Here is a 21586-nt window from a genome sequence, read left to right as displayed (position 1 = left end):
AGATTACCTGTATATGTTTGGGTCCAAAAGCAAGGCAGTATCTTTGGGGAGCTTTGATAAATGAACTACTTTCGTTTTTAACTGGTGTCGTTCACTTTCATTCACCCACACATCAGGCAAACTACAATCAGAGAAACAAATCATCAGTACTTCAGCCTGCCTTGAGCCCGTCCTTCCTGCTAGCCCAACCTGACAGGAATAAAAGACACTGGACATTCAAAAAGGAGGGCTGGGAGAGGTAGTCGGGGATTGAGGCGCCTCCTGTGGAAGCAGCTGGCCCTGGGCAGACCCCAGCAGCCTCCCCACGTCCCCCGGGCCCCGTGAGCACCCCGGACAGAGAAGAGCAGAGCTGAGCGCCCTCCTTTCCTCCAGGCTCCGGGCAGACCCCGCCTCCTGAGCCTGCGGGGACTGTGATCCCTGAGCACTTCTGTGTTGCCCCCACCCACCCCCAAGTAAGATTCTTTTAAAAAGACATGAGTACAATGTGTATTGTCAGTGTTATAGACACAGATCAAGCCAAATACAAAATGGTTTCATCTCAATGTCCCATTTGGATTAAATTTCTTTGAATTCAGGAATTTGATGGCATGCTTTTACTCTTCTCTAGCATTTAATCTGGAGGGTATTTCTCATCGGGCTCTCCTGGCACTGGGGAGCGGGCCACTCGGTTAGAGGGCCCGGTGGAGGTGTGGGTGCCACAAGCAACAGGCTGTCTTCGATACACTTCTTAAACAGCTGGACTTAAGCAGTGTATTTGGGAACCCACCTGGAGTGAGCCTGAGACCAGCACTGCATGTGGTCAAGGAGTAAGCGAAAGAGAGAGATACACGTTCACCCAATCAGTAATGTCATCTCTCAGTGTAAGACAGAGGCAGGGCACACAGCAGGGGGCTGGGTCAGACTGTGACAGAGGCAGGGCACAACACCACAGTCCCAGGAGCCCCGAGCTGTTTGCCCAGCCCTTCCCCACGAGGCTATTAATCACACAGTATTCCAAATACTTACATGTCTTCAGGCATCCAATGAAGCAAAAGTTTTATCTTTCCAGAATCCTCTTTCCTCTTAGCTATTACCTAGTAATGACACGGGGGGAATCATAAAGATGGTTTCTGAAACATCGTTTTGATACATCTGCCCTCTATCACAAACGCCAAGTGTCATGCCCTGAACCAGAATCGCCCTCAGGCTTCTCGCCTCCACAGCGGTGTCACCTCTGAAGGTGTATTTCACACAGAGAGAAACGAGGGAAAGGAATGAAGAAGCTCTACAGAGCCAAATACTAAACCTGCGTTATCTTTATTAATGGGCTAGCAATGCTGATTATTTTAGTAGCTACTAAGAATCCACACTGGCTAGGATATTTTTAAACAACAAAAAATTGTCAGAATAGCAGAGCATTTAATAAAGAATAATTTGTTATTTGCTTACGTCTTTGCCTGTTAACTGATTTTATTTAAAATGAAGTATTAGTCTGTTGGTGTGTGTTCCTGTTTAACTTAAAAAGACAGATCAAAATGTCTTTTTAAGTTAAAAAAAAAAAATGCCTTGCATGCAACCAACCTGGGTTCGATTCCCAGCATCCCATATGGTCCCCTGAGCATCGCCAGGAGTAAATCCTGAGTGTATGCCAGGAGTAACCCCTGTGCATCACCGGGTATGACCCAAAAAGACAGATCAAAATGTTAAATGTCCTAACTCTTACAACTTCCGTACTGATAATTTATCAGTTTAATGTTTAATAACCTAAATTCTAATAGTTTCCCTTACTTCAAGTCAGACCAATAGTTTTGTCCTCTTCAAAACCTAAGAACTGAGTGACAGACACTGGAATCCAAACATACTGTGCGCCGGTGTTTAAAGCCTTTACTGAACTACCGTATTTCCTTACGCAGTAAGGACCACTTTGAAACCCCCAGGGCACGCCTGACGCCGCCGACAGACGCTGCAAGCAGCGAAGAGGAAGGTGCAGAGCGCCGAGCACGGCCGGCAGCCGCTGCCTGGCGTCTGCTGACCTCTCCTGGAGAAGTGCGAAAGGAGGCTGCGACTCAACCCAGCACAGAGCACAGCGCCCGGCAGGAGACCTCACAGTCCCGGTCTCCCTCTGCTAAGCACCCGGTGCCAGCACAGCCACTCCCTCTCAACGCTGTCTCGTCACGGAAAGCCAGACTTGCAGCCCAAGTGCTCGGCGGTCCCGGAGCTGAGAGGGTGCTGGGACTGCTCACTCGGCCAGCTCCCGGCTCACAGCCTAGGAAGGCGGAGCCTAGCCCCTCCCTCCACTGTGCCCAGGGAGGCGGCCTCCTCGGACACCCCTCAGCCAGGAGCCCTCGGGCCTCTCCCGCCCCAAGCCCTTCCTGTGTGCGGCAAACGTCTGCCTGGGACAGTGGGGCCGGTGCTCTTGAATGGGGAGCTTTCCTACAGCCAGAATGGATTCCATCTCCGCGGCCATCCCCATCGGCACTGTTCCGCGAGCACGCCCTCGCTCCATCGCTACACCACTGCTTTTGTCCCTCTACCCACTGTGCTTCTCCTGGGGCGTGGGGCGGCCCTGGCAGTGCCCGGGACCCTCTGTGGCCTGGGGCTCAGTGCTTGGCTCTAAGGGGCCTTTTGCCCCTGAAAAGATGCTGAGGCCCAAACCTCTTTATACTTAGTTCTGAGAGAAAATATTCTGATGTCTTTATTTATTATGTATTTTTCAATTTCAAAAAGCTTTTGCGGAGGTTCTCGCAGGCAGGGGGAGACTCCCTGCCCGGGGCTCTGCCCCCTCCTGCCCCAGCACTGCTGGGAAACGCGCGGAGCTGCTTTCCGGCGTGGACACTCGTGCCACCCTCTAAGCTCTGGCCCTTTCTTCAAGCCTTGGGGCCACACCCAGTAGTGTTGGAGGTTCTCCCAGCTCAGTGCTCAGGGCCTGCGGTGGCCAGGGTCAGACCCAGGCGTCCTGCCTGAGCACACGCTCTGGCCTGCTGGCCTTGGAAGCGTCAGCATGTGTCCGAAGGCTCTCGTTCTGGCTTGCTGTGATTCGGGCCACACCCAATAGGCTGGGGGGCCCTCAGGGGTCCCGGGGATCCTGAACTCACTCTCTGGCCAACACACTGCTCAGACAGAGCACTGGAGTCTAGAGTTCCCGCGAGGGACACGGGTGCCTCGGGCACAGCTGAGGGCAGTTGCTGTTTGCGCAAATGAAGGTGGTTGCAAGGGGGTGCTGAGCTCTTTAGAAAGGGGAAGGGGGCGTCAAATGAGTCTGGGGCCTTCTACGACCACACGCTCTGTAGTGAGTACGTCCTATTCCAGCCCTTGGCTGGCTGCTCTCCCCAGCCCGAGCACCGCGGCCTCATGGCTCACTGGGCTGCCCGGTCAGAGCGAGCAGAGTCACCCTTCTTCAGCCTCGACCCGGCCCTGCTCCTCCCCGGATCTACCTTCAAAGGCCCCGGCTCCCCCGACCCAGGTCACTTCTCAGCAACCACCTGACTGCCCCCGCCCCTGCTCTCTCCCATTCCCACCTAAGACCTACTCTCCGGAGACCGAGGGAGCGCCCTAACCCTCCCCGGGCAGAGCTGAGAGGGTTCGCTAGCAGGAGCCGGAGCAGGACGAGAGCCTTCCAATAGCCTGGCGGAAGGTGGGAGTTCCAGCTGAGTAAATTTTCACGAGTTTTGACTGGATTTAAAATATAAGATCCCAATTCGGCGTATTTTGGATTCCAACAGCCCAAACTGCATTTCTCTCCCACATCTTTCTGCTTCGCTCCCCCCCCACCCCGGGCCTGCTCAGGTCGGCCTGAGACTCCAAGGGGGCCAGCCCCCACCGACCAGTTCACTTTGTCATTTCTATTATCACACGTTTCAGTGTAAATGCCAGGGAAGTTCCTGTCCCAAAATCAATGAATGATAAGCTGGGGACAGAGATCCGTGAACCCTAGGGCCCTAAGAAACGGCAATACCGCCACAACTACTGCAAGTCACTCTACGTACTCATGAAACCTCTCCAGTCCTGGTCTCACCACCGGGAAAAATGAGTCCGAGGCAGTGATGGTTTGTGCAGTGACTGAAGGCTCACGACTCATTCCCATGCAACAGTAAGTGACTTGTCTTCCGTGATGTCACACATGCCTCCACTTGTTCCAGAAAGAAAATCCACTACAGACCGTTTTATTGGCTAAGCGGCCAATCTCCACTGAGATTATACTGTATAAACAGATAAAAGACTTTGTCCAACCTTCCAATGAGAATGATACTATTTTTACCATCTAAATCCTCAAAATCATTCTTAAAAAAAACACACTATGGGAATATCACCCTGATCTTTAAATAGCAATCTACTATACCCAACATACCCGGAGCACAGCCTTTCTTAAGGCATCAAGTGGCAGTCTCCGCTGTCAGGAAAGCATGCAGGTGATCACTTCATAAATTCTTTACACCTGTCTGTCTTAAAAAGAAGGGCCAGGACACGGGACGGTGAGAAAGGTGACTGCCCGTGCACATGGCTGACCCGGTGGACCCCTGCCAGGAGGACTCCGCGTGCAGAGCACGGCTGGTGTGTGCGCCTCCCCCACCCTACATAAAAGGAAACTGACGGGAACTGGGGACTGAAATAGCGGAGATATGTCTACACATTAAATAATCAGGTAGACGCTTTTTCAACGCCTCTACCACACACCGTAATCAGGAGGTGGTAATACAAGAGAGGGAATGCAAAACTACAAGAGAAACGTAAAGAAAAGAAAAAATCTGAGATTCCAATCAGATACCGGCCAGGCACCAGCATGAAGCACCGGCATTTCAGCCCTCCAGGTCTGGGGCCTGGGAGGTTCTCGGCAACACAGCACCTGTCCTATATGTTATGCAATCAACCCTGGTACCACAAAAATCTATCGATCAATCAGGACTTCTCCTGCCTCTGACTCCTCTGCACAAACTAAAAGCCAAATTTAGATACTTCAGATTTAAACACTGAAAATGATTCAGTCACTTTTTCAGGGAATTTAAGTCATCAAGAGTCCGATCTAAAATGTACCCGACTAACTTACCTACAGCAATCCATGCCGCCTGAAGAAGAGTGAGTAGTACCAAGGGAAGGAAAGAATAACCGTGAACTCCTGGTCAGCCATGAAAAGTAAACTGCACTTATGAACTAATAAAATCAACAGTTTCTCCTCCTTCCCTCTGGCTCGGGGCCGCAGCACACGCGAAGCCAGCACGCGCGCCCCAAGCCACGCCCCAGGGGTTTCGGGGCCTGCGGTGCGTCCCTCGGGGCAGTGCCGGCCGCTACCCGGCCAGGCACCGTCTAACTCGGGACACCCTGGCGGAGGCGAGCGCACAAAGGCTTCATGACGCTTCCTAACCCTTTAGTTTGACGGCGCCTCCTCACTCTGCTCGTCATGTCGGTGTGTGCAGTGGGCAGAGAGGGGTCACACACAGGGAGGGGAGTCTGACACCGGAGTTTACGGGTGAGGAAACCACGTCAGAAGAGAAACCACGGTTTACAGTTCTGACCTGCAATGTCTCACTGCCCAACACCCCCAAATTACTGAGTATCAACAGCCAGTTTCTGTGAATTCTGTTCATGAGTCTTTTAGACCCTAAAGCAACTCAGAACTGAAGTCAAAAAACATGCTCCACCAAACCTATATATGCATTATAAATAAAGCTGAAGGGAAATCGAATACTTACAGTACTATGAAAAACCACACTGTGCCCCTTCCCTAAACTTTCTATATGAGCTGAGAGGTTAAAGCATATGGCTCGATGTCTTATGGCATCCAGTGTCTGTGCATCGAAGAAATCATGCGGCCGTGCTAGGAGACAAAAGAGGAGAACGTCAGCAGCCCATTTTCCACACGGTGTGCAACGCTAAAGAACTGCAACAAGCAAGCGCCTCTCTGTGGTCCACCGAACCCAGCTGACGAGGGTGCAAGTACAGAACTACACCCACGGGGCTGGAGCAATACCACAGTGGGTAGGGCGCTTGCCTTGCACGCGGCTGACCGGGGTTCGATTCCCAGCATCCCATATGGTTTCCTGAGCACCACCAAGAGAAATTCCTGAGTGCAAAGCCAGGAGGTAACCCCTGTGCATCGCCAGGTGTGACCCAAAATGGAAAAAAAAAAAAAAAAAAAAACACAAAATTTCACCTACTGAGTGGACCTGGGCCAGTTGTGGCCCTTGGGGTGTCCGTTCGGCACCTCAATTCCCAGAGACCTCCTCTCCTGCCCCCAGCCCCTCTAAGCCCTGCATCTCCATCAGTCAGGGGGACAGCTCCAATCCCTTCACCAGGGTCCACTTCCCTCCCTCCACTAGCATTCCCAGTTTCCCTCCTCTCCCCGCAGTCTGCCTCTATGGTATGCACTTTGTCTTTTTCCTTATTCCTTTTTTTTTTTTTTTTGGCTTTTTGGGTCACACCCGGCAATGCTCAGGGCTGACTCCTGGCTCTGCACTCAGGAATCACCCCTGACGGTGCTCAGGGGACCATATGGGATGCTGGGAATCAAACCCCAGTCAGCCACGTGCAAGGCAAACACCCTACCCGCTGTGCTATCACTCCAGCCCCCTCCTTATTCCTTTTTAATTTTCATCCTTCTAGGCATTGTGGTTTACAGCAATGTTATAGAAACACATTTCCAACTGTCAATGAGTCCAGCAAACTCTCCTGAAGTGGGGCAAGAAAGACAGTACACTGGGCAGGGCCTTGCCTCAGTCCCCAGCATCCCCCGGTCAGTCCCCCAAGTTCCCCAGAATCCTTGAGTACTGCGTCAGGAGTAAACCCTGAGTATACTGGAGGCGTGGCCCCAAAACAACAGCAGCAGAAAATCCCCCAGGCTCCCAGTTTGGGCCAAGCACTTCATCACCGTGCAGCGTGCTTCCTGTGAGAAAGGGAAGCCAGGGGAGTGGCGGACTCCGTGAGCTGACGCAGCCGGGCTATGAAGGGGCACTCGAGTGGGTGAGTCTTGGGTGCGCACAATCCCATCAGCCCCCACTACACTGAATTCTGTCAAAAAAATTTCTCTGATTTTTTTTTTCTTTTTGGGTCACACCCAGGGATGCTCAGGGGTTACTCCTGGCTTTGCACTCAGGAACTACTCCTGGCGGTGCTTGGGGGACCATATGGGATGCCGGGGATCGAACCCGGGTCGGCCGTGTGCAAGGCAAATGTCCTACCCGCTGTGCTATCGCTCCGGCCCCAAAATTTCTCTGATTTTAATTTTCATGCCACCGATGCTGCTGCTCTGCTTCTCTCAGTGAAAAGCACAGTGCTCGGGCTGGAGCAATGCAACCACAGGGAGGACAGTCTCCTGGGAACAGCCGGCCCAGGGCCAATCCCCGGCACCCCACAGAGTCCCCCAAGGCCGCCAGGAGTGGCCCCTGACACAGAGCCAGGAGTCAGCCCTGAGCACAGCCAGCTGTGGCCCAAAGAACAGAAGAAGAAAGAAACAGGGGCTGGAGCTACAGTACTTGCCCTGCCCGCACACCGGGTTCGAGCCCTGCCCCTGGCACGGCTCCCCAGCACCGCCAGCCCTGGGTGCAGAACCAGGAGTCAGCCCCCGAGCACAGCCAGGGGTCTCCCCACCACCATCCCCCAAAATAAACGTGATTACTCCAACAGAACCGGCAGGCTGGGTGCTTGCCTGGCACGCGTCCTCCAGGCCAGACGCCGGCATCCCGGGAGGCCCCCGAGCACTGCCAGGAGTAGCCAACCGGGAGCAGCGCCAGGGGCCACCTGCCGGGTGTGGCCCCCAGCCCAACCCAGAAAGCACCAGGAGGGTGAAGGGCTTTCCATGTGCTCATCTGTCCAGCGGAGCGCTGCGGGACGGGGGCCCGGGGGCCGGAGAGGCGGGCTGCCCTCTGGGGCACAGTCCCAGCAAGGTCTCGCCCTCCTCGCTGCTGGCAGGGTGCTCCCTCGGTGCCACATCATCCCCCCTGCCCCGAGAGCCCCCTGCTAACAGGCGCCTGCCTGCCCATCTGGCACTGCGCAGACACCGCGCACCTGGTGCTCGGTGCCACCAACTTAGAGCAAACAGGTTACTGACTTGCCTGACTCACACCTGAAACAAGCTCGCACGTTGCAGAATCCTGCAGGAAGACCTACCTTACTCTAAAGCTCCTTCGCTGAGAAGCACCCGATCTAACCCCATACGGTCTGCACTCTAGGGCCACCTACTGAGCACAGCACACTGAACTCTCCTCTGACCATCCCCGAGAGCAGAGCCCCTACACCGGGGCTCGGCCCTCCCCCGCGATTCTCTGGATGAACCTGTTACTCGGCCCTTCAGCACCGCTCGGGGTATAGCCAAAGCCCTCTGCCACACACACGGCCTCGCGGTGAGGGGAGCACTTACGCAATGAGCGTCGCCGTTTGTTCTTTAATTTCCTCCTTTTGTTCATCCCAGCTTTAGACGGAGACTCTTCTTTGGCCTTGGGCTGGCTGGAGACTTTCGAGGAGTTCTGCTGGCTGAAGTGTGTGGGCACGTGGCGGGCGAGCCCTCCCTGAGACGCGAAGCTGGCATTGCAGCCGCCGACGACACACTGCAGGGGGGCGAGAGCGGTGAGGGGTATGATGGGTGAGCGGGAGGACAGGTGGCCGGGACACACGCACTGGGGGGGGCGGGCCCCGGGGCAGCGCAGGAAACAGCCTCCAGCCTGTGTATGCAGCAGACACACTGCAAAGACACTGCAGGGCAGTTTCCCAGGGGCCGGAGGGGGAGGCCCGGCGGGAGAGAAGGGAGGACGGGAAGGGAGGGAAGGCCAAAGATAGAACAAGAGGGAGCGCAGTGGGTAGCGCACTCACTCTGAACACGGCCAACCCAGGTTCCCCCGAGCACAGGGTAACAGAGCCAGGAGCACTGCTGGGTGTGGCCCAGACACAAAATCAAACAGTCCCACTCTGATTTTCAAATTCAGCGGACTCTTAAAAAAAAAAAAAAAAAGGTTAAGAAAGTTGAGAACACTGGTGTGCACCTTTTTATTCTGGGGGCCGGAGGGACAGTACAGCGGGTAGGGAGTTTGCCTTGAACGCAGCCGGCCCCGGTTCGACTCCCAGCATCCCATATGATCCCCGTGAATGGGATGGAGTGATTCCTGAGCACAGAGCCAGAAGTAACCCCTGAGCTTCAAGGGTATGGCTCAAAAAAAATTATAATATATTCATTTATATATTCACATGCGTGCACATGCATATATAGGGGCGCTGGAGTGATAGCACAGGGACACAGCACTTGCCTTGCGCGTGGCTGACCTGGGTTCAATTCCTAGCATCCCATAAGGTCTCCCAAGTACCACCAGGAGTAATTACTGAGTGCAGAGCCAGGAGTAACCCCTAAGCACTGCCAACTGGCCCAAAAACAAGAACAAAACTAATCCATCTTTGTCCAAGTGGGAACTGCCTGACAATTCAGGGAACCCAGGTTCAAACTCTCCTTGAGCACCAAGCCATGAGTAATCCAACCCCCTAAACACCACGGGGGATGACTCAAAAACAAAAAATAAGAAACAAACAAACAACAACAAAACAGCCTAAGGCCAGAGAGACAGCAGAGCCAGTCAAGTTCAATGCCAGCCCCCAACTGGTCCCCAAGCCTGCCAGGTGCGATCCCGGAGTAGAGAACCAGGATAAGCCCTGAGCACAGAAAAATGGGCCAGAGCATAGTCCAGCAGGTGAAAAGGGTTAGATCGTGCATAGGGTCCCACGAGCCCTGCCAGGAGCAATTCCCGAGTGCAGAAGCAGGACGAAGCCCTGAGTAAGGCTGGGTGTGGCCCAAAACAAACTGCACAGGTTAGGGAAGACGGATCCAAACAGAAAGATACGAGCGGCGGTGACCGAAGGTCTGCTGAGAGCAACAGTCTCATCCTCCTTGGCCCAGATCCACAGCCCTCCCCAAACACAGCCACCAATTAGACCCGTGGTCCCCCGAGTGACAGTCCGTGGTGTGCCACGCTGAACGTCTCTGGACTAGACAGACGGAATCTTTCCACAATGCCGCTGTCCATCCTCCTACCACAATGTCCAATCAAAATGCCTTACAACTGTCCATTATGCCTCATTAATACTGGGGTAAAAGCAAACATAAAAATTTCAAGTGACAGTCATGCCCAGGGACTGCAAGGCCTCAAAGGAACCAAAGAAGGAAACCGGTTCCTCACCCACAACAGGAAATGATGCAAGATAATGAATCAATACACTGTCGCTCCTCTGGCCTGGAACAAATGAGCATCATCTGCCAGCGTGCACGAGTATGAAGCCCCCTTGGAGAGAAGGACGTGAGTCCCAAATCCTGATTCACAGGGACGGAGGGAAGACCCTGGCCGCCTACTGGCCCCAGCGGGTTCAGTGCCCAGCACCCCATGTGGTCCCCTGAGCCCCTAGGAGTAAACTCAGGGCACGGGGCTGGGAGGAAGCCTTGAACACTACCAAATGTGACCCCAAACCCAAAAATAACAGAACAGCTGATTTGATAAAATTAATTTTTGCCAGCCACTTAGCTAGGAATTTTTTTAATTCCTTCAAAGATGGGATATTTCATATATCAAAGTTAAAAGTCTGATTTCTTCAAAAACTATCACAACAGAAGTTATCCCCTGGTGTCATTACGAAGAGCCCATCGGGTTGAGTCAGAGAAGACTAGCTGCCCCGGGAAACGTCACGAATCCATCAGGATTAGTGACGACCTGCAGTTGGCCCTCCTGACCTGAACACTCCCAGGACCCCACAGAAAACCTACAACTGCCAAGCCCGTTACATACTGTTTTCTTTCCCAGACGTGTCGCCTGAGAGTTACTATGAGAGGCATAGTAAAAAATGAATAAAAACTGCACATGGCAACATCACGCTTGCGCAAATGGGTCGACTCTCTGAAACTGCTTACTGAACGTGCTGTTTTTGGACCACTGCTGACCATAGGTATCAAACCTACAGCAAGTGAGACCTCCGGGAGGGAATCCGCAGGTCCAATAGGAAATACTAGAGAGAAACATGCGCTGAAGGCAGTACCACCGCTGACGGTATCTGCAGAGTTCAACTACGTGAATTCTAACTCGCATGTGGTAGACTTGGGTTCCATCCCCAACACCCCATGGACCCCTGAGCCCGCCAGGAGTGATCCCTGAGCCCAGAGCCAGGAAAAAAGTCCCAAACACAGCCCCCAGGCAGGATGTGACCCAACCATTCCATTGAAAAAGAAAAAGTATAATACCAACTAATAAATTAGGATGGAGAGGCAGAAAAAATACTCAGCACTCATTTTGTAACACACCCCAATAACTGATTTGGGCATGAACCGTCAATACACAGTAAACCTCATTCTAATGGGCAACAATTTATTTGTGGAAGTCCAAAGAATCTCTCCAGAGATAGCACAGCGGGTAGGGCGTTTGCCTTGCACGTGGCCGACCCGGGTTCGATTCCCAGCATCCCATATGGTCCCCTGAGCACCGCCAGGGGTGATTCCTGAGAGCAGAGCCAGGAGTAGCCCCTGTGCATCACTAGATGTGACCCCCCAAAATATAACTATATATATCTCCAAACATTAATCATAAGAAGGTAAGTAGTAAGTTTACAGTAACTTGGAAAACCCCGCCAGAACAAAGGCTGGCCTCATCTTTGATGGAACAAATCTATAAGCACTCCCTGGAATACATAGTAAGAATTTTAAGTTTCACCTTCTCCAACCACTATGAAGCACAAGGCCACAAAAAAGGGACATAATACTAAATAAAATGCTTACATACTTCAAAACTATCAGTGTTATTAAGTTACAGTAAGGGGCCGGAGCGATAGCACAGCGGGTAGGGCGTTTGCCTTGCACGCGGCCGACCCGGGTTCGATCCCCGGCATCCCATATGGTCCCCCAAGCACCGCCAGGAGTAACTCCTGAGTGCAAAGCCAGGAGTAACCCCTGAGCATCGCTGGGTGTGACCCAAAAAGCAAAAAAAAAAAAAAAAAAGTTACAGTAAAGAGCAAAGAATATGAAAATTAAACGCAACCACTTTTAATTAGATCCTCAATGAAAACCAAAATCGCCTCTGAAGGCAAGTGCCCCCCCATAGAGGAAGTCTGGGGGTGGGACGTGGGGTGTTGGGGGATGGTGGTGGGGAAACGGGACATTGGGGTGGGAAAGGTACACTGTGGAGGGACGGGTGCGGGGTCACTGTATGACTGAAACCCAATTACGAACAGCTTTGCAAATGTCTATCTCACAGATATTCAATTAAAAAATTTTTTTTAAATAAGTAATGTGGAGTTCATGCTCAATTCAATCAGGTTAACCAATGACTAAATAAATAGCAGCACTAGGATACTTGCCTTGCACGAGGCTCACCTGGGTTCGATTCCTCCGTCCCTCTCAGAGAGCCTGGCAAGCTACCGAGAGTATCCCGCCCGCACAACAGAGCCTGGCAAGCCACCCATGGCGTATTTGATATGCCAAAAACAGTAACAAATCTCAAAATGGAGACATGACTGGTGCCTGCTCGAGAAAATCGATGCCAGTGCTACAGTGCACTGCTACTCCTACATTAAAAAAAAAAAAATCTGAAAAGGACAATTACTGGAACAATAAGGTTACGACAACCAACATTCCACACACTGAACTATTATTTGGGGGCACTGCTCCTCTCAAATGCTTCCCAAAGAATGTGTGCAGGTAAGCTGGTAGGCAGACAAGGAAAATGGGGAGAGAGGAAAATGATGAAGAGATGAAGAACTACTGATCAGTGGAACAAATGCGCCAAAACAGTAACTGCTCAAGCGGAGTTAGTGCTACTCCGCCCTACACACAGCATAAGACAGGGTATCAGGAGTGAAAAACACAATTATTCAAAACCAAGACTGCACTTCCACCTTTAGGCTTAGAAAATAAAATAAAAACCCTCTAGAAGCTAACGAAGGTGATTTATAGAGAATTTCATTCACGCTGGAGAAACTAGGCATGATTCTGTGAGGCACGGAGAAAGGATGGGGGGCCAAGAAGCAGCCTGGAGACACGGCGTGCGCTCTGCATGTGAGCTCAACCCCAGGCCCCACGAACAGAAGCCAAGCCAGAAGACTAGCTGAACAGAATACGGCAAGCTGCCGGTCCAAGGGTACCAGCAGTCACTAACAAGACGCTAATATAAAAGGATGTCCGATACAGAATAAAATGAGCAGGCTGAGCGGCAAAATCGTTTTATTTTCTTAGCAAGAAGTCTGAGTCAGGGCTCCTGGAAAGAGCCTGGCAGGGTAGGGTGCTTGCTCTGCACATGGATAACCTGGGTTCGACCCCTGACACCCTACACAGTCACCCGAGCACTGCCAGCAGTGGTCTCTGAGCAGAGACCGCAGTAAGCCCTGAGCTCAGCCAGTGTGGCCCAAAATTTAACAAGAACAAGTCATAAGTGGCAAAGTTATTTTATTCCTTTAATGTACACATTAAAAAGTCAAAGACAGGGGCTGGAGCAATGGCACAGCGGGGAGGGCATTTGCCTCCCGGCATTCGACCCGGGTTCGAATCCCAGCATCCCATATGGTCCCCTGAGCACCGCCAGTAATAACATGTGCGCATCGCTGGGTGTGGCCCCAAAATAAAATTTATCAACAGGTTCTGACCAGGTGTTTCACACTAACCATGAATTAAGTACAAATAATTTTTTCAATGAGAAAAAAATCAAACACTCTGGGGAGAAGTTTAAAATATTGTAAAAAGCCAAACAGGAAAAGCAAATCTCAAATTCCTAGAACAGTTAAATCCCAGGGAGTAAGAGACGACAGCAACCCAAAACGCTATCAAATTTACTAACCTACATCCTTTTCCCTCTAGCACACAGAGCACTCGCCGGCGAAGGCGCCGAGGGAAGCCTTCCAGCCACCAGAATGCCCGGGGCCTCGACGCTCTTTACTCTGGGCTAGAGACAGGACAGCGGGGAGGGCGCTGGCCTCGCACGCAGCCAACCCAGGCTCAGCCCCAAGCACTGCCAGAGAGCCCTCAGGGCAGAGCAGAAGCAACCCCTGAGCACTGCCGGGTGTGGGTGAAAAATGGGGGTGGGGGGTGTAAAGGGAGAGAGGGGAGGGGGAGGTGGGAGGGGAGGGGGGGGAGAGAGAGAGAGAGACACTACATACTATGTCCCTCCATTTCCTCATCAACAAAATAACAGCAACACCCAGGATCACCTGCAGGAGCCCCCGAGTGAAACAGCTAGAGCAGTGAGGCACGACACGGTGCAGTGCCCACCCGTTCTTTAAAGCTCCCCTTCGCTGCTCCCCAAAGCAGCACGGGCTTTCTTTAGTTTCAGAGGTTGCACAAGTCTGTGAAAGTACTGGAAACTATGAACAGTACACTCGGTGGACTCGTGGTATGTAAATCACGACTTAAACACATATGCACAGGTGTGTCGACTGCCATCACCTTAAAGCCAAGGCCGAGCTCCTCTGTGAGACCCAGCCCTCACTCTCACATGCCGAGGGGAGGCAAAGCTCTGACAGAGAAAACCGGACCCATCGTCACTGGCTGAGAGGCCCGTGATCGCTGCCTCAGCAGGCCTGCCTGGAAAGCCATGCTTCCAGAGAGCCTCGACAAAGGTCAAAGGGAGAGCCAGGCGCAGGCTGGAAGAAGGAATTTAAGACACACGCACCTGACAAAAGAATTACGGAGAAAATGTGCTAAAGCCACGGGGCTTACGGAAGGCGGGAAGAGCAGCACCCGAAGTCAATACTCAGGGAGCCGAAGCACCTGGGGACGTGTTTGACCTATTCCTCACTGCGAGAATCAAGATCCCATCACAGCGTGCACCTCTGTGCGTCCCCGGGAGGGCGACAAGGACACACTAGTACCCAGGACATCAGACACGCCCAATGCACCTGGTAGTTGCTACAACGTGGCCTGGTCTGTCACCTGGCAGCTGGCCCCGAGCACGGACACGCACCTCCACGGGTGCACACAGGGCCGCCGACTCACACCCTGACTGGACCCGTGTTACGGGCACTGAGCCCAGCTCACACAACCTCACTGAGTGAACCAACACACAGGCGGGCCAGGGTGGCAGACAAGCATCACCCGGCGTGACGGGAAGCAGCAGGGGACTGAGAGGCGGGGCTGGAGCAACAGGACAGCAGGGAAGACAGAAGTGGCCCAACCCAAGTACTGAAGGGCACCGGAAAAGCTGCTTGGGGGCCAGGTGGGAAGCGCCCCACAGCACTGCTGGGTCAGGGCCCCGCTTCGCTGAGGGGACTCGCCCGTCCTTACGCTCAGGGAGACTTGCGTGCGCTTAGAGCCTTTCAAACGTCTTGAGGCCACGGCCACGTTTCCTTAAGCAGACCTCCTTCCACCTGGACGCCCGAGGGGAGAGGCTGCCTGTCACAGGCCACCCCGCTCCCAAACGCCCACCACGACACCAAGAACTCTGGAATCAGCTTTCTTCTCCAGGAAGGGACCGAGGGGCTGAAACGACACCTGGCAGGCACAGGCCGGCACATGGCCCACTCCACAGCACCTCTCCGTGACAGACACAGACAGACAGACACACACACACACACACACACACATACACACACACAATATTTTAGAGAGTTCCATGACTTTCTGAACAACACTTCCTACTTCCCTACTTCCCTTCCTTCCTTTCCCCACGGATGTCACCCACACTCCTGGGGAGGGTTCGGGGGAGAAGCCCACTTGCACGGGGTCTAGAATTAAGGTGCACAACAGCCAGCAGCAGAGTGACTGCCTGAGACCAAGACCCGGCAGCAATACAACGAGCAGCAGGCGAGCGCAGAGCTCAGACCGCAGCAGCCATCTCTGACGCTTTCCCGCCACGGGAAGAAGGGCGACGGCAATGCTCGCTGCCTACAGGTGCCGCAGGCTCACCCGTGCACGTGCAGTGTCGACCACACAGGACACGGAGGCCGCCACGCTGAGTGAAATGCACCAGAGAGGGAGGGACAGGCAGGTCACAGTCATGTGCAGGACATGTAAAGAAGTGGTATGAAAATGACCACGCGGAGACGGCAGAAACCAGGGCCAGGAGGAGTCCCTGGCAGGAAGCCTGCCACAGGTGGGTGGAGGTGGGATGGGTCACGTGAGCCAAGAAGGGACCACGATGACAGTGACAGCTGCAATGCTCACTCTGCACAAGGCCTAGTGCTGACAGGAGTAGACTGCGATGAGAGCCCGTCAGTGGCAGTACTGCACACACAGCACCTGACAGAGGAGAGAGAGAAGCGGGGCAGCTGGGGCAAGAGGGCCACGGGCGACACTGGTGGCGGGAGGCCCACGGTAGGACACTGTGTGACTGGAACGCATCTCCCGGGGAGCTAAGTAAACAAAGGAAGGGATCCAAACTGCGCTGCTAGCACTACAGGGCCCTGAGGCCCTGCACTACAGGAGAAACGTAGGAAATGGCTCAACACCCCCAACTCCACAGACAGAGAAGCACAGGGGAAGTGGAGAGGCGGCGGGAGGGGCGGGGAGCACACGCTGAAGCCGCCCCAGGCACCCGGTAGGGCTCTGGCGGCCAGCGGGCACCACACAGCCCTGTGTGTGCCACAGCCCTGTGTGTGTATGTGTGTGCCACAGTCCTGTGTGTGTATATGCGTGTGCCACAGCCCTGTGTGTGTATGTGTGTGCAACCCCAGACAGTCTCAGCCAAGCGAGCTTCGGGGGAAAGAGACATGTCAGAAAGAGACTGTTCCCTGTGAGCCTGTGTGGAGACTCTAGTATAAAATACTTACACAGGTACATGTGCACCTAAGATGTGAACAGATGGGAAACAAGTGCCAAGTAAATGGAAACTATGACCTGTAATAATTTAAGTCTAAAATGGCTCTAAAATGAAAAGTTCATTTAAAAAAGGAAGGTATTAGTAGTATGTAATTCAAAATTTTATAGAACAAAGGGAGAGTAAGTCTTATATATTAATCTGCTTAGTTTTACCAAGAAATACGCCAAGAATCTGCTGAAGCAATGGTGCTTCCACATCTGGGAGAGAGGGAGTAAGGAAACAAGGAAGGGAGTGCATTTTCTCAATGTAACTCATTTATTTTTTGTTTACCATGTTAATAAATACAGAGAGAGGAGAGAAGAGGGATGGGAGGGGCAAAGGAGGAGGAGAGGGAGGGGGAAGGGAGGGAGGAGAGGGGCAGGCAGAGGGGAGGGGAGAGGTTCCCCCCAATTGCTGCGACCTCAGGGCCACACCACCCAGCCGCCCAGGGCCTACCTGCAGCCTCGGCCCCAGCCCGGAGCTAAAGCGACTTCAGAAAACAGACACAGGGACACTCAGAGGCTGCAGTGAGCAGAGCTGCTGAAATAACCCACAGCAGCCCCGGGGACCCCCACCCCCCGCACCCCTCCCAAAGGAAGACCAGGCTTGATCCCGGCCACCACGCAGTCCCCCGAGAGCCGTGCGTGGCCGGAGAAGAGTGGGCTTGAGCTGCAGGCCGGGGCCTTACCTTGAAAGGCTTGTCTCCACTGTGCGTCAGCATGTGCCTCTGCAGCCAACTCTGACTGGTGGACGGAGTGTTATAGACTTTGCAACCCTTCCATAAGCACACAAACACCTGTCGAAAGAAGAGTCACAACAGTTTCATCACTTATCCGCAAAGTTCCATTCGTAAGTCCCTAGGAACACAGTTCAAGACTTTCCCAGCAGCCCTTTACACGTGTGAGCCAAAAGACAAGACCCCCTCTACGGAACCTCAACTCCCCGTGGGCCACACCCTCCTCCGTGTGCTAGCACTGCGCCCCGGACTAAGGACCCTGCACAGAGCACCATTCAGGAGCCCCACAATACTGACTGTATTCCCCGAGAACCGCGACTGTGGGCCTTTGTCTACACTCTCTAGCCACTGCCCGAGAAAACAAGCGTGCATTAATTCCAAGTGCCCAAGAAGCTCTAAATGTAGAAAGATATAATGAAACACAGTCACGGAAGCCTAGCGTGGGGCCGGAGCACTGCTCCAAGGCCCCTGGGGCACGTGCCAAAGGCTCCCGAGCGGCGCTGGTGGCCCGTGCCAGAGCAGCACTGCCAGGAGTGGCCCCGGGGAGCCCCCGAGCACTGCTCCGTCCCTCCACTAATAAAGGATCTAACGCTAATTAGTACTGATCATTTATCGCGAAAGAATAGGTAAAGCAATTAAATTACCAAATTACAATTTTTGATTTCCTATTCTCACAGGCATACTAATACTGTGTTTCATTCATTAAAAATGCTATCCAATTATCTTGATTATGAAGCAAAATGTTAATAACGAAATGTTAAATTTAAATAGATATGAAAGCAGCAAGCAAAAACAACGCCTTCGTCCGTCCCGACAGCTCCGCATTCTCGAGCAGAGGATGAGAAGTCCCAACTACAACCGACAGTCCCGTCTTTCCCCTTTCTGTTAAGGGGACGCTGGTTTCCGACTGGTTCCATTCCATGCAGCACTAACAATTGCTCCCGTGCAGTGCAGCCGGCTCTAGCGCAAGCACCTGCTTCAGAAGACCCTTCCTTGCCGTGTTCCTCCCTAAGGCGAGAATAACTATGGACCAGGGACGAGGCCTCAAGCTCAACATGGGGAGGCCAAACAAACAAACAAAAAAAGTGGGGGAACCATCACAAAAAAAAAAAAAAAAAAACACTGGAAACTACGCAAGCATCCACAGAACAGAGGAAACATGCACCAAAATCACATGTAAAATAAAAATTTTATTGGGTCAAAATAACTAGCAGTCTAAAATAACTTATTTTCACTCAGAAGCAAAACCATTTGTTTTTGCTTTGGGACCACACCTAGCAATGCTCAGAACTTACTCCTGGTTCTGCACCCAGGAGTCACCCCTGACGGTGCCTCGGGGGGAGCATGTGGGATGCCGGGGATCAAACCCAGGCTGGCACGTGCAAACACTACCTCTCCCTCCAGCCCCAAATCAGAATCATTTCAAATCAGAGGTCTAAGAAGGCAACACTTGCCCCTACGAGGCAGAAAATGGCATGAAACTACAGACAAAGTTACCACTATATTTCCCAGCACATTTGAGTTCTTTTAATCAAGTAGACATAGAAGTTCTGACATTTCCTTCATACTTGAAATTTCTGTTCCTAGTACATGAATATGAAACTATTCTTTAAATTCCCAGAACACCTACTTTTCTGCTCGTCTGCTTTTTCCACCACACCCAGCTGTACTCGGGCTGTTCCCAGCAGAGCCTGGGACGCAGCCTGCCCTCCAGTACAGAGTACGGATGCTCGAGTCCGGAGCCTTCTTCCCAGCCCAGGAAAGCCAGCTTTTAAATGAGTCCCGGGGCTAAGGGGGGCCAGAGGGACAACACGCTGCAGGGTATTTACAGCAACTTACGCTGTGTAACTTCACTGACAGCCACAGGCAAATTATCAATCCCTAACTCTCGGTGAATAGACTTTCAGTATTAAAACTTTTAGCCCAAGTAGTAAAATGAATTATGTTGCTTCAAAATTGTCTTGCTCATAACCCACATAACTGAAACACCTTATAAAATGAATAAGCATCTACAGTAAAATACTTATGAAATAATTCTAACGGTGGAAAATTCTGCTGACTTGGGGCTGGGGGGTCCTTAGACCAAACCACACCCCCTCCCAAGGCCTGGGGTGCTCGGAATGGCACCCACGGCCCAGCACAGACACTAGCCCTCTGGACGCAACCCGGCCTGACTAACTGGGAAGGGACCTCGGCGCTGAATGCGCAGGAGAGTCCCGTAAGTGCTCCAGCTGTGCCACCTGCTGTCCTCTGCCCAAATCCCAGGAGAAACGACCCGCTCCCCTGCCCTCTGAGGACTCTGGGCAGGGTCAGTGGCTCCAAGTCCATCCGACAGACTGAATTAGGAGGAGCCAGTCGGGGCCGGGGCTTCTGAAAATCTTCCTACTCACTACCCTTTTCTCCCAAAATATCTTTTACATGACCCTGGTGATATAAACAGGCCCACAAATCAGACATCTGCAAATATGTTGATGAATAAAATTGAACATCCATTATTATAATGTATAAAATATATGAATACTTAGTATATACTTAAAATATAGTACTAGTACTATAAAGTATACTAATGTATGAATTAGGTCTACAAATCAAACACCTACCAATAGCAACTCATGAAATCTACTTTAAAACAAACTTTAAAAACATTACATCATGGGGGAGGAAGCATAACCCCCAGTTTAAGAAATGAGGGTCTAGACTCAAGATGGAATCATGTCTAGAAACATTACTATGGCAACAGCTTCCCGCTCAGAGAATAACTGTACCTACCCTTCAACCTAATGAACCACACAGGAAATGAAGTGAGTGTAGAGACTGAAGCCGCTGAAGGCTGTTCCTGAAATACCTGGAAACAATTCTGGGAGTGGGGGAGAGGACAAGCTCCTGCCCCAGGGTAGTTCTGACATACAAAACAAGCAGTGAAAATCCACTTCAAGGCTCCAGGAAACCATCTAAACCCGGGATTTCCGGGGCCAGGAAAATGGCTCAAGGAGCTGGAGTGCAGGTTTGATTTCACTGTGCAGGCATACACAAAAACCAAACAAAACCAGCAACAGAACCTAATTTATATCAGGCAGACTCTTACCAGTACAAAATCTAACAGGATTTTCCTTCAAACATGAGACCTTTTAGATGCACAATGTAAAAAAAAAAAAAAAAATTACCATTTTAAGAAGTTTTTCTTGGAAAAAATTAACCCTGATGGGGGGGACAGAAAGGGAGAGGGAGGGAGAGAAGGAGGAGAGAGAGAGAAGGGGGGAGAGAAAGGGAGAGAGGAGGAGAGGAAGAGGGGAAGGAAGAGGGGGGGAGAGCATGAGCGAGCGCGGCAGGTAAGGTGCTTGCCCTGCAGGCAGCCCGCCCTGGTTCCATCCTGGCATCCCATGCCTCGCCCCGAGCACCACCAGGAGTGATTCCTGGGTGCAGAGCCCAGAGTAGCCCCTGAGCATCGCCAGGTGTGGCCCAAACACAAAAACAAATCAACAGCAAAAAAACTGAATCCTGAAAATGAAACAGAAGAATTCAACCCAAATTTGGATGAATTAAGAAGGAATGGCCCCAGGGCAGCAGGGACGGCCTCGGATGCCAACCAAGCGCCACCAAAAATAAGCCAGGTATGCCGGGGCGCCCCTGTGCCACCTTAAAATGGATCAGGACTAGCCGGGCCGGAGCCCAGCAGGCGCCCTACACACGAGCCCACACATGATCCCCAGCAGAGAACGGCCCGAGTCTAGAGCAGCCCCACGGCACCACTGGGTGCCCCGCCCCAAAACACGGGATTGGGGAGGGGCTGGGGTCAGAAACCACCATGGGCAGGCGCTTGCCGTGCACTTGGATAAACCGGGCTCGATTCCCAGAACCCCGCAAGGCCCGGATTCGCCAGGAAAGAACCCCGAGTACAGAAGCAGCGAAGGGCTCTGAGCACCATCTCGAGAGCCCAACAGAATCAACCCGGCCAGCCCCGGGTCCCAAACTTTGCACCTACGGCCTCCTGGAAGAATCACTCATCTCTCTCTCCTCTTCATCAAAACACCGCTCTGAAAGTGTAAGATGCCGCCCCGTCAAATCGGGAGCCTGGAGGGGAGAGCAGAGAGCGCAGAGCACGGGGACCTAACCCTGGTCATCTCGAGAGGCCCCT

General features: G+C 52.5%; 1 protein-coding gene across 1 annotated transcript in view; it reads right to left on the bottom strand.

Moving 5' to 3' along the window:
- Positions 1-21586, bottom strand: part of AEBP2 (AE binding protein 2) — a 58565-nt gene that overhangs the window by 7040 nt on the left and 29939 nt on the right. Inside the window, exons 3-7 of the mRNA XM_055118145.1 lie at positions 17404-17511; positions 8330-8516; positions 5667-5791; positions 1006-1073; positions 8-121 (exon numbers count right to left, since the gene is read on the bottom strand). Of these exons, the coding sequence (XP_054974120.1) occupies positions 8-121; positions 1006-1073; positions 5667-5791; positions 8330-8516; positions 17404-17511 (602 nt within the window). The remainder of the gene's footprint in view (positions 1-7; positions 122-1005; positions 1074-5666; positions 5792-8329; positions 8517-17403; positions 17512-21586) is intronic.

The sequence above is a fragment of the Sorex araneus genome, chromosome 10 (genome assembly GCF_027595985.1).
Source record: "Sorex araneus isolate mSorAra2 chromosome 10, mSorAra2.pri, whole genome shotgun sequence".
NCBI classification, from domain to species: domain Eukaryota; kingdom Metazoa; phylum Chordata; class Mammalia; order Eulipotyphla; family Soricidae; genus Sorex; species Sorex araneus.
Note: the sequence above shows the minus strand (reverse complement) of the source record. Positions and strands in the feature narration are given on the sequence as shown.